Genomic DNA, 14,030 nt, shown 5'->3' with positions numbered 1-14,030 from the left:
ATTTTTTAACTGCGCGCGGACGGAGTCGCGGGCGACAGCTAGTTAATTTATAGATTTAAGAACAAAGAATGATTATGCTGCTTGTCGATTATTTGACGTCATTTTATTACGTAATTACCTAGTTTTATTTAGTTCAAGAGATTTGAGGACATGAACACTTTTAACATTTCAACAATTTTATTAGTGTAAATAATATTTTATAAATTCTATCAAGTTAAAAATAAAATTGATATCGACAGTGAATTTTCTTTTTAAGATGTAAGTTTTTCGTATTATAACTAATAAAAGTGCAAACACTCCGACAATAAAAATCACAAATACGTATTAAAAACAAGATCACGAAAAGATAATTTTTCGTGGAAATAGTTGGCAGATTATTTTAAAGCCTTGAAACAGATGTTTTAATTATGCTTTCAGATGTAAAAGTTGGCATGAATACACAATTGAAAAATTTTATCTTACACGCAATGAAACAATTGGTATTTATAAAATGATATGTTTAAAGTTCGTTTCCACTGTATGAAAACATATTGTTAACGCTGCCTTTCTCTAGCAATATACGCGAAGCGATATTTATGTAGGATCTCTTTTGTATTTTTCACTTAAATACGAGCCACCCCCTACATCTATATATATAAAAGAAAGTTGTGTTAGTTACACCATTTATAACTCAAGAACGGCTGAATCGATTTGACTGAAAATTGGTGGGCAGGTAGCTTAGAACCAGGAAAAGGACATAGGATAATTTTTACCCCGTTTTCTATTTTTTTTTATTCCGCGCGGACGGAGTCGCGGGTAAAAGCTAGTCTATATATATAAAAGAAAGTCGTGTTAGTTACACTATTTATAACTCAAGAACGGCTGAATCGATTTGACTGAAAATTGGTGGGCAGGTAGCTTAGAACCAGGAAACGGACATAGGATAATTTTTACCCCGTTTTCTATTTTTTACTCCGCGCGGACGGAGTCGCGGGTAAAAGCTAGTACATGATAAAGATATAAACTAGGAGAATCCCTTTCTAAATTGTTTCAAAATTAATTCTGGAATTTCCAAATCTATAAATTTCCTAGAATTCTAACAGCTGTGTTATCAATTAGCGTCATATTTGCCTCGTTTTATATTACTCTGTTTCAGTTGACTTCGGTTTCTTGATGACTAATGTTTGTGGGCGGCTTTCAATGGAACTCTATACATAAATCATCAATATATAAATTTTGTAAATAGGTGATATAATATTTTAAAGTTCAATTCATTTCAGTGAAATACACAAGAATTGTGAATTCATTCATTGCTTTGAGCATAATTTTTTATTGTATTCTTTTGTTTAATGTCTCTTTCTCACATTAAATGTGGCCAGTTGCCATTTAAGTCTTTGAGTGTGAATTGATGTATATTGATTATTATTTATACGTAGTATTAACATATTTATACGATATAGAAAACTTATAAGAAATTAAAGAAAGAAATTTGAACGGCCAATGAGAGACGGACTACAACCACGAATTAATTCGAATCCCTCTCCGAAGAAGAGCTTTCGGTCTCGAAATTAGTCGGTGCCGACTGAGCTATAAGTGAGTATGTACAAAGGTTTATTACCTATCCATGATGCAGTGCTTTCATCCCAGGGTATGACACTGTCAGGTTCCTTCAATTGAGGCAGCAAGATGGCGGAGTACCCAGATGTCAAGCCGGATGAAAACGTCATCAAAATGGCCGCCGAAGCTGCTAGAGTCTGGAAAGGTGAAAAGATATTTTATTGAATAAAGGATATTACTTAAACTCAAAATTCTCCTGATATTTGAATTGTAAATGGTAGACAGCGCACTGTCCTTCATTTCTATATCAAGCAATATTTCTCGTGATCTTATTTACCAGTTTTATGTTCTTTGTTCGTTTGATAGTACTATCTCAGTTCATTGTACATATATTCGCATGTTTATAGGAATTTATGCAGATGTACTATCGCATGTTCAAAGGTCTCTAGTAACTGGGTTGTAGCTAATGCCGACAAACATATAATACTTGACGTCTGATTTTATATTAACCCACATTTTATTGAGTGTACAGTGTAGTTACAATTGAATACAATAGAGTATAAATTAATGTTTGTTATTGTGGCTTACTGTGTGATTTTGTATTGACACATTGTTTGTCTTATGTTTTTAGAAGATAATGAAAGGGATGGCTATCTCTGCCTAGCGTAATCCCACTCACGTAGGGTCGGCACACAAGGTTTTATAAACTTTAAAGATTTGGCTTCACTTTTTGCGGCCGGCCGCCTGCCTGTCGTCAACCCTACTTAGATTGAAAGGGATGGCAATATATTTTATACATGGAAACCTAGAAGTCAATGTATCCCATGTACAATTCAACATGATGTTTTAATTTTAAATCGGGATGCCCAAAAGACGTACATATTACAGTTTATGCAAAGAATTAGCAGAAGCCAGGAATTTGATGACTTCAAAATGTTATTTTTCTATTTTACCAATATTATTTATTTGTCATTGTTTAATCTACTTATAGCTTTTGTAATTCGAGTATCTAGGGATTAAGACTAAAGTCTAGACGTAAGCAGTTCAGTCATATAGTCGGATAGTCTTTGGGCCTTTAGAAAAACTGAACGGATTCTTAGCACTATTCTACATTACGGGGATACTGTAGCGACTTTTAAGCTTCTCTTACCGTGGGTTTTTGAAACCAAATCTCAATTTAAAACATATTGTTTTCTCTGTTTTATCAAAGCTAAAGACAGGGATGACGATATGTTTTATATAAATATTCTGGTCTAAGAAAAAAACGGTTAGTGCGGCAGTTACTGTTACTTATGTTATTTGGAAGTATGTTAATAAAAATATTGTTTTTATTTACCTGTTTCCATGCTGGTGAAAATCTGACGACAGTTTTTGAATCGGTAAGTAAGGTTTCTTCTTTAGTCAGAGATAACTTGTTTTCTTTATCTGTCAAAGCTAGACCATTACTTGAGTTTGAGATCTTGATGTTTTGTATATAATTTGATTCTTTTGTACTATTTTCATTGTCTTTGTTAGTTTCATTTACGTTAGTGTTGTCTATTTCTTTGTGTTCTGCTGTTTGTTCGTTCTGTGTTTTTACGTTTTCATTTGTTTCTGGATCTCCTCCCATTTCTATCTGAAAAAGGTTATTTCGTACGCTTTAATTATTTATATACTCATTCGTATTTAAATTTTCACCTTTGTTTTTCATATCAACTTTATCTTATATATAAAATTTCCATGTCACAATGTTAGTTATCGTACTCCTCCGAAACGGCTTTACCGATTTTTACCAAATGTTATATGCGTATTCAGTAGATTGGAGATTTGGCTACTATCTATTTTTCATATCCCTATAAAGTCTTTTTTAACTGCGCGCGGACGGAGTCGCGGGCGACAGCTAGTATATTTTAAGAATATAATGAATAATTTTTGTAAAAAAAACATAAACAAAAAGTAATGAGATTGAATGTGGATGTCTATAAAGGTAGAGGAAGACCAAAGAAAGTATGGATGGATTGTGTGAAAGAGGATATGCCTAAGAAGGGGGTAAATTCAGATATGACGGCTGACAGAGATGTATGCAGGAGTACTACATACTGTGCCGACCCTCCTTAGGGATAAAAGCAGGTTGATGACTTTTGTAAACAAAAAATTATTGTAAAATAATCAATTTGTCATAAATAGTTTTTTGTTACAAATTAAAGAAGATTTGTGTAATAATAATCATGCACAACATATTTGTATTTATCTGGTTGTACGTCATTTCGTGCGTGATTCAGATGACTCTTGATCCGTGGAGATAAGGGTGATATTTGCTTAACAATCGTAAATTAAAGATAAGGCAACATTTGGAATGATGACATATAACAAAATTATTTCTGTTGTTAATTTTTTTTTGTTTTGTTTTTTTCCGGTACGTGTATGACGGAGCTCAAGTGTTAATTTACCAAAGACTATGCGTTTGTTTGAAATACGTGTATAACCACCCTTAAGAAACAAAACATCTTAAAATGTTACGATTTTTTGTACAATCAACAAATTAAACTTCTGTAAAAAACTAGACACTAAATCTTATAAATAGATTACAACATGGAAAAAGCAAAAGAAAAATTAAACAAAAGCAAGGAAGTGAAATGCGTTTATATCGTTTTTATCAAATAAAAAAAAGATTACTTTAATTCGGTTTGATAAGAACTTTCGCAATAACCTTGTGGACGGCGTTATGTAATACTGCATAATTAGATAGTTAGAGGTTAGCGTATTATCTAAATACTAGATAATAAGTTAATAGCTATCTAGTACACTTATATTTTAACGTAATATATGTATACAATATAGTAAACATTTTTTACTACTATAAATTAATTTGATTAAATTTCACAATTTTGTTGAGCTCTATTGTACAATTTTTAAATGTTAGTTTTTTGGAAAAAAACGACCAGAAAAATAATATATAGTAAATAGTAAAGTGATGTTACTGATGTATTTGTATGAGTATGAGTGTATGATGTTAACAGGGGTGGGCAACCGGTCGATCGCGAATATTAGTCCAGTCGACTATAGAAAGACAAACAATATAAATACGTAAAACGTATACCGGAAGATGTACAGACTTAATTAAATAGATAATTGTCAAATGTTAATAATAAAGAAAAACTAAATAATTCTATACTGTTGTTTCATTTAATTTCAACAGTATAAATGAGAAAAAATATTGAACAATAAAAATATATACAGATCGTTACGATTTGCAAACGAAATTTTTTTTTTAAATAACCAACTTCTAAATTAAATATTTGTAAAGAAGCTTTGACATAAAAATAGGATTTGATAACTTATTACCTAGTAAGATTTTGGATATACGAAATGCCTTATATTTATAGCTATGTTATCGCTTCGCTATCACTGGATATCAAGTTTTAATTAAGATAACTTTATACAATGTAAAAGCTAACTATTATATTTTTATAAACATAATACTGGTATATATACATTGTTCGCGATTGTGTTGCGTAAAACGATATGATAATGTAATTATCGTTAAAGATAATAAGAAATATCCAGATCAATTTGTTTTTTAAACAACAAATTAATAACAAAGGTAAAATGCGAGTCAACAGTGGTAGGCGCCAGCAACATTTGTTGCACGAATGGGCTTCCGCGTTTCTCCTGATGAGTGTGTATGCTGGAGGTCTAATTTTGGTCCTCTTTCCTTTCCCACCCTTTTCTTGTAAGGATAGGATGGGAAGGGGTAGTGGATTTGATAAAGGAAGGAACGCATAGTTAGGGGAGATATTCACTTTCTGTACGTTCCATCCTCTGTCGATGCTTGCTCGTTTACTATTTTTTTTATATCATTAGGTGGCAAACGAGCAAACGGCCACCTGGATTCACCGCAATAGCGAGGCGACCGTTGCCCATAGACATCCGCAAATGCAGATGCGTTGCCTATCATAATCAACGGAAAATGGGACGCACAGAAAGAGGATATTTCTCCTTCCTATGCGTCCCCTCTTCCGCCAAATCCACTTCCACTTCCCATTCTTTCCTAATAAGAAAACCATTCTTATGTAAAAAACATATTATCATATATATTTGTATATTTTTCACTATTGTTTTATATAGCCTAAAATTAGCCTACAGCCCACAAGTAGAGTAAATAGAGATGAAGATTAAAAAATGACGATGATGAAGGGATGAAAAGAAGGGTTAGACCTGTGACTGCGCAGCACCTGTATAAGAAACATGTTGCTATGTCTGTTTTATTGAAAAGGAACGTATAGGATGCCAATATCACTTCGTACAAGTGGTTTGGTATTGGAAATGCATTGTAAGAAGCTACCCGACACTCATATGTGAAGCAATTGACATTGAAATTTGTTATATACTGATTAATAATTGTAATCAGACATTAATGTGATCGATAACAGATAAGATAATCGAATTAGTTCAGTGCAATAACACAACGATGTGTGGATGCATAAATATTCTAAAATATTTTTTAAATAACTAACTGTATAAATCAGCTTAAACTGTTTGCCAGAAATAATACTTAATTCAATCAAATATTAAAGCGAAAGCAATTAAAGGAGCGTCGGTGGCTCAGGGGTTAAGAACTTGACTTGCAGGTCTTGTGTTCGAATCCCGCCATGTATTAATGTGTTTTTCGATTAACATATGTACATTTATCCGACATTCGCACGGTGAAGGAAAACATCGTGATGCAGCCTGCCCATATCTGAGAAGAAATTCAATGATATGTGTGAAGTCAACCCGCACTTGGCCAGCGTGGTTGACTATGGCCTAGTCACCCCTAACTTTGGGGTAGGCTCCGAGCCCCTTAGTGGGGACATATAGTGAGCTGATGATGATGATTAAAGCTTATTTTTTTTAGCACATGTTGGATTATGTACCTTTAATCGTTTGTGTAGACATTTTGTATTGGAACAAACCCGAATGTTCGATGTAACTTCACGAAATATGGAATGATAGTTTCCTAATTAAAATACAAAGGACCGAGACAAGCATATTGATTGTCACTTAACCTACAAACAAAACTGTGTACTGTAGAAATCTATGTGTATTATGTATAGTAATTTAACACAAAGTGTATATAAAACCATCATCAACCATGTTTTCATCATCTAGATTCTAGATCAATGTAACATTTAATTCATCACCCCCTTTTTATCACATGTTACGCGATCCATGTCTTCCTCGCCCTACCTCTGCCTATATATTTAGATTTTATATTTAGAAAATTTATATTAATTTTTGTAGTAATGTATGTAATGTCAAAATATTAATCTTTCATCTGATACAAGGCTATTCACTTTTAAATGAAATAAAAACAATTTATTATTACAAATGAAAAGTTGTATGTATAACTGTCATATTTGGTTTCGTGACCAAGACCTAATAAAATATAATTTAGCCAGTTGTATGTAAGTCTAGATATAATAGTATTTAGTTTAAAGATAATTTATAAGGTATATTTATAGAGAGATGCTGAACTATTTAGGTATGATTTGAAGAAAAGAAAAGATTTTGCTAATTGTTAATGATTACCGATCTAGCGTTTATCTGATCAGAGGAAAAATATAAAAAGAGAATATTTCCCCTTCCTAGGCATCCTTTCCTCAAAGAAATTCGTGTTAGTTACACTATTTATAACTCAAGATCGGTCGAACTGATTTAGCTGAAAATTGATGGGGAGATAGCTTAGAACTAGGAGACGGACATAGGAACTTTTTTATCTTGTGTGCATTTTTTTTATTCCGCGCGGACGGAGTCCCGGGTAAAAGCTAGTAAGTAATAAATCGAAGTTTGTTATTCCTTTCCAAGCACAGACAACAAATTATTATATTTAAACAAATATATTGATAATTGTGTCGCGTGACTTGCGATCGTCAGACGAAATACGTAACATAATATTACATCAGTCCGATTTGAATATTTTTCTTTAAATTTCATGATTAGATTAATGAATCAATGTTAAGGTTTTTGATATGAAAGTCAATGCTTAAGTCCGCTACAGACGTACAGTTTAACTGTACGGTTAAAGATTGGTCCACACCTACACATTTCTAACTATGACTACGATACTTAACCGACAGTTAAACCTGTCAGTTAACTATTAGCTAAGTTATCACTTGTATGTATTCTTTCCGCTGTTATTACTATTTTAAGATAATTTTAAGCTGTTGTGTATGTAGATAAAAATAAATAAATAAATAAATAAATAAAGACCATCATATATGTTACTTGACTTAATGTGAAAACTTAACATTTGAATTAAGTTGCTTAGAGCTCGTTAGCAAAGCTCTTTTTATAATGTTTATTTACTTATATTTTTGATTGCTTAAATAAACTTTTTTTTCCATAAAAAAGGTCTTATAGTTATAAGGTCTAAGTGTACTTAATTAATTACTAACTTAATTATAACAACTAGCTGTCGCCCGCGCGGATTAAAAAAAACTAAGTAGCCTATGTGTTCTTCCAGACTATGTTCTACATCTGTGCCAAATTTCATCAAGATTTGTTAAGTAGTTTTGGAGATATCTTCTAAAAAATATTCATCCATCTAAACATTCGTATTTATATTAGTAAGATTGACTTGTTAATAACAAAAAGAGTTAGAGAGGTATTTGACCTGGCGTCTAGACGTGCGAGAGTGTTCCATCTGTCTCACGAAGTTACCGGGAAATTTGAGCTTTCTGGAACATTCTACGAGTATAACGGACAAAAGCAGATATATCTCTTATTTATCAGTTATTCATTGATTATTTTTTTATCGATCCTTAGGTAAATTTTATCTCTTTTAATTAAGCATATGTGCGAAATTATTTATATATGTTTCACTTCATGAAAATGCTAATGTTGTATGTATTATTTTTTTATAGTCACAAAGCTTTGTAGTTTAAACTTTGTACTTAGAAAAATAATGTTTTTTTTCATTTTTCTACAATTTTAATCATCATTATATCGCATTATTATATTATATTCATTGTGTAATAATTTTTAGGAAAATAGAGAAATTCAAAAACTAGTGCAATTAAAAGTTTTATTTTTTTAAATCCAATTGAATTAAGAACCAATTTCCCGCGTTGATTAGCGCGCGAAAATTTGAAACAAACTTACCACCTTTCATTCAATTATCACCGATTAATTAATTCAAATTAACTGAAATTGAAACATTATCACACGATAATTACCTGAACACTTATTTTCTTCACTGAAACTTGTTTCGTTCGATGTTTTCACAAATTAATAAATTGACGCGTTCGTCGTCGAATGTTACAATTTGCAGACTGACGGAGTCTGACGGAACGTACGCACAGCACGCGACTACAAGGATAGTGACGTGCTTGTACTCGATCTCGATAATATATCGACAATTCCGCGAAAAACTGTTTACTTGATACGACATTGCTTGTGTTATATTTAGAATTTTATTTTATTTAGTTGAATGTTATATTTACTATTAGATATGGTAAGTTAATATTGTTTTAGTTGCAATATCTCGTACAAATAAAGCAACGTAATAACTAAAGTAACTTTCAAAAGCATTTAAATGTATTTAGTTTTTATTTCTATTTATTTCATTGGATGCTTAAGTAACTTACATCAATCTTACATCTTCGTCGTTTATGTTATGAAAAACTTCAATCATATGACTAATTTAACCCTTGCATAATAATAGAATTGATAGTTAAACACTTAAGGTCAGATCAACCACTTTTTCGCTTGTCTTAAGTCATAAATGCCATTCTTTTCTTTATAGTGAATTGGCTGTTGCCCGCGACTAGGTCCGCGCGGAATTAAAAAAAAACTTAATATATATGTTATGTGTTCTTCCATACTATGTTCTACATCCGTAATTCCGTCATTAAAATCCGTTGAGCCGTTCCGGAGATACCTTCAAACCCATCCATCTAAACATTCGCATTTATAATATTAGTAAGACTATTGTGTAAATGTATGCATAGCAGTTCTTTTTAAATAGATTAATTGATTGTTAATTTTTTGTGTTACAAATGTACTACTATAGGTAAACTATATGTTAATGTAAACTATAGTTAAAGTGTAACTATAGTGTAAACAAATTCATAAATACATTCGATTTACCTACAGTAATGCTTTTACGCATGCGGTGACTTGTAAAAATTAAAAACAAATAGTAAAACATATATGCGGTGCTTACTATCGTCTTATACAGGATGGTTTTTATAATTCAAATTGTGGTCAATTTTTAGTATTAAAATTTTATATTTTAATTTCTGATTTACTGGGTTAAGTTTAACTGCTCAAGAGGAAGTTTACAAAAAAATTATGCAAGTAATGATGATAAACCTAATCGGTTACTTATCCTGATTGATTCGTGATGTTATTTATATGTCTGTTAAGAAGGTTTAATAAAAAATCCACAGTATTTAAAAGGCCGTAGACTAGAGTAGTTATTAGAAGTAATCTAGAAAAAAAATACTATTTATTTTGCTAACTCACTTAGGAGGTCATACATAAATTACGTCACATGTATAGAGGGAGGGAGTCGACGAAGTGTGACATTGTGTGACAAGTGGCGGGGAGGGGTTCCAAATTTTGTGACATCACATTTTTTAAAAATATAGCATTTTATATCTAATTATTACCACACTTAATTAACTATTATATATACCTACTTAAGAATATTATTGAATTGAGAGAAATAAAAAATAATTTCGGAACACTGTTTTTCAACTTTATAAAATTCTAAATGTTAAATTAAAAAATATGTGACGTCACACTAGGTAGGGAGGGGGGTCAAATATGTTATATCTGATAAAAACTGGAAAAAAAAATAAAAAAGGTCGTGTAGTAAGTAAAATTATAGAGTTTAGAAGAAAGTGAATTCGAAAAGTGTTCACGCAATGTTTTACAGTCGACAATAGACAGCTGTCGAGAAAATATAATAGTTTAAACCAATAATTTATTTAATAATCCACTCTTCTATAAATTCATGGTTTCTATTCTTTCAATTTAAGTTATGATAAATTATATTCATCGATAATTCAGAATAATAGTTGTACGTACAGACAAATCTCTCACAATGCATTGTATGATTACGTGTACTTGTCTATTTGCTGATCATTAATGTATAATTGGCTAGGCCGTGTGATAACACAGACATATATGTATGTCAAGTGGTACTGCGGAGGAATGTATAATAAAATGTATATTTCAAGGTACAATGTGCCTTCATATATGTATATTTTCTAGGTTAAATTTACATGTATGTTTTGAATCTAATCCTAAAAATGATCTAAATATTTAGACTTTACAATAAAAGTAAATTGGAATCTAAAATAGGTTTGAAGGGACACTAATTACAGAAGTAAAGCATGTATGCGTAACTCTATGGATAGTTACGGGTTACAGATATATTCCAGGTTTAAAGCAGCATTGAATCAGACAGATTAAATTATTGGGCAAACTAAAGTGCATTGTTAAATTTATAACTTCACAAAGTTTCTTATGTGGACCACTAGCTACCTATATATAGAAATTATTTAGCAACTTTCTTTGTTTACTAATAAAACACTTAAAATATACAATGAGACGACATACTTACTTTTATTATTGATTTCAAGCGAAAAAAATAAATAAAAAAGTTGATTCGATTCACGAATTAAAAAACTGTCATTTATAATGTTATACAAAAAAAAATTATGTTCATGTTTAGATAAATATAAAATTTAATTTTGACCGAATTCGATCAAAAAAAGACATTTCATATCTAAATATAAAACCTAAAATCGCCTTAAAGAAAAATAGAGCGGTCTTATTTCTGTACAATCTGATCCTCTTAGCAACAAAATAGTTTAAATATATAATTTATTTCCAAATTTTTCCATCACTCTCACCTTTGTTAACATTTACTTTAATATTTATTTTGATAAGATAATGTATCCGTGAATTTTAAATAATTATTTTAATGTATGTATCTGTTTGTTTAATTGTGTAAATTTTCTAACTAATTAAGTCAATGTCAGTGTAAGTTATACTTTATTTTGTAAATAACAACAGGTCCTTTCTATTGACGTGAAATATTTATTTATACGCAAAGAATACAAAGATCCATCATAAAATTGATATCTTACTAATATTATAAATGCGAATGTTTGGATGGATGGATGTTTGTTTGAACAACAGCTATTATGTAATATTTAATTGTTTTTGCGTAATGCTCTTGATGACAGTAGCAAATTCTTTTTCCATTCAATCTTGAAATTTCTATTTATACGAACGATAAGTGTTGCAAAGGTCTCCTTCTAAATAACATACTTGTTTAATATTTATTTTAGTTAAGCTTTTACATACAAATGTATTAATTTTGAAACGGTTATTGTTTGACGCACGAGGAGCGTTCATTTAACAGTAGTAGATCCTGTAACAATATTTGTTAGGTGCACGAACCGACACCACAGTCGATCGGTGAATTACCACGACCACACAGAAGACAGGCGTGAAGTGGAAGCAATTCTGTATTTGAATATGTGTACCGGAGGCCTAATTTTAGTTGCTTCGCTATTTAGGTGTACTCAGATGACCGCTTGCTTGTTTGCCACCTTATGATCTAAAAAAAACATTGCGAGACATCGGTACAGGTCTACGTCAACCATAACTAGACACTTTAGAATTTTGGATACAAGTCAATAAACAAATTTTGAATACAAGGAAAATTGATTCAATAGAAGACATGACGCAATGCTTACGTGGGTTGTCAATTAAGTAATTGTCTATCACTGCAATGTCATGGCCAAAATTCGAAAGCAAATTGAAACAATTAACTGGAAATCGACCAACAGACATTTACTATCAGTTTAGTAATTTTTATACAGTTTAAAACTTTTGATAAAATAATTTAATTTTTACATAAATAAAATTCTATCGATATAAAAATCCTTATTATACACATCCCTAGCAGTCCAAATGTTCGGCTAATATTTAGCTTCGTTATGATTCGCACTATCCCTGACCTCCAGTTATGTAGAGTAATGTAACAGTTTCTGAGAAAAACAAAACGAACGGGAAACACGTATGCTTTGTCGTATGAAAAATACAAGCGAATTGTAAACAGTTTTGCTGACGTATATCACGTCACAATTATTTGGAACGAAGATTTGCAAATGGGATGTTGTGTTACATCACTTCATGTCATGTCTATGAAATTCATAAGTCAAAAATATTAAAATAATGTTTTTGTCATAGTAAATCATAACAAGTTTTGGAATTTCTTTTTTAATTTATAATCAGAAATTAATAGAACTAGAATATATCAATGGTATAGATTCTTTATAAGGAAAAAATTTCTTCTTGAACAGATGACCAATGGATTCCAAACGTTCTTAATATAATAGTTGTCATACGGAGCAAGTCAGAATTCTTGAACTCTGACTTTTTAATTCTGCAACTTTTCTGTAAGTTTGTCATCTTAAAAAATAATAAACAAAACATTATTTAAAACGATGTTCTTTTCATCAGTCTGCATTGAATATTAATTTAGCAGAGCAATGCCGTGACCACTAGCGGCCCATGAATACTTGCTACTGATTGACGTTGTTGACGTGTTTTGTCATTGATCGATTGACGATTTGATTAATAAACACTGATTGTTGTCTTATGTTATCGTTGTATTTTACTAGCTGTCACCCGCGACTCCGTCCGCGCGTGATGAAAAAAAAAACTTAATAAGTAGCCTATGTGTTTTTCCAGACTTCTACATCTGTGCCAAACATCAAGATCCATTAAGTCGTTCCGGAGATACCTTCAAACAAACATCCATCTAAACTTTCGCATTTATAATATTAGTAAGATTACATTAAAATATTTTAATTAATAAAGAAAATAACAACATTAGTTACGCCCGTAACCTAGATGAATAGGACTTCTATTTGGCGCAGTCCTGACACACCTCTCTTGCTTCTACATTCATATATCTACGAATACATGCAAAATAATAAAGCACAGATAGCGAAATGCATGTTTACATAATAAACTGGTTCTTTATCAGCCGTTACATATAAATAAGGGACAATTAAAGTATTGACAAATTAAAGGAAAGCAAGAAACTTTTCATAATAAAAACACTTGATATAGTGAAAATAACTTGAATCCTAATCTGAATTTAGAAAATAAATCGATACAACTGTTTCTGTACAGATTATATAATTCCAGACGTTAAAGGTCCGCGAAGGTTTGTTCGTCATGTACTCTGCCATTTATTTGTCATTCAAAACAAGCAAGGTCAAAGACCATATACATATGTAGGTGACTAGTATATAAGGAACTGACTGGTGATGTAATCATAACTTCATCATCATCATCCCTGGCTTTATCCTAGTCACGTGGGGTCAGCGTACAAGGTTTTATAAACCTTAATATTTTAACTTAATTTTTAACCGTCACCTTCCTGTCACCAATCTTACTTGAGAGATATATAATAAAATTAAAAAATTAATAGTTAATTTTAA

The 14,030-nt window shown here is 31.2% G+C and overlaps 1 protein-coding gene across 3 annotated transcripts in view; it reads right to left on the bottom strand.

The window, feature by feature from the left end:
• Nucleotides 1-14,030, bottom strand: part of LOC106707739 (facilitated trehalose transporter Tret1-2 homolog) — a 32,671-nt gene that overhangs the window by 6,131 nt on the left and 12,510 nt on the right. The window contains exons 1-3 of one of the 3 annotated variants that reach the window (XM_045683640.1): nucleotides 8,733-8,883; nucleotides 2,873-3,151; nucleotides 1,598-1,733 (exon numbers count right to left, since the gene is read on the bottom strand). In XM_045683640.1, coding sequence (XP_045539596.1) covers nucleotides 1,598-1,733; nucleotides 2,873-3,145 — 409 coding nt within the window. In that variant the 5' untranslated portion in view covers nucleotides 3,146-3,151; nucleotides 8,733-8,883. Of the gene's footprint in view, nucleotides 1-1,597; nucleotides 1,734-2,872; nucleotides 3,152-8,732; nucleotides 8,884-14,030 lie in introns of those variants that run through there. The other 2 variants (XM_045683641.1, XM_045683642.1) reach the window with 2 other exon arrangements.

The sequence above is a fragment of the Papilio machaon genome, chromosome 23 (genome assembly GCF_912999745.1).
Source record: "Papilio machaon chromosome 23, ilPapMach1.1, whole genome shotgun sequence".
NCBI lineage: Eukaryota > Metazoa > Arthropoda > Insecta > Lepidoptera > Papilionidae > Papilio > Papilio machaon.
The sequence above is the reverse complement of the archived record's forward strand: the minus strand, read 5'-3'. Positions and strand labels throughout refer to the sequence as shown.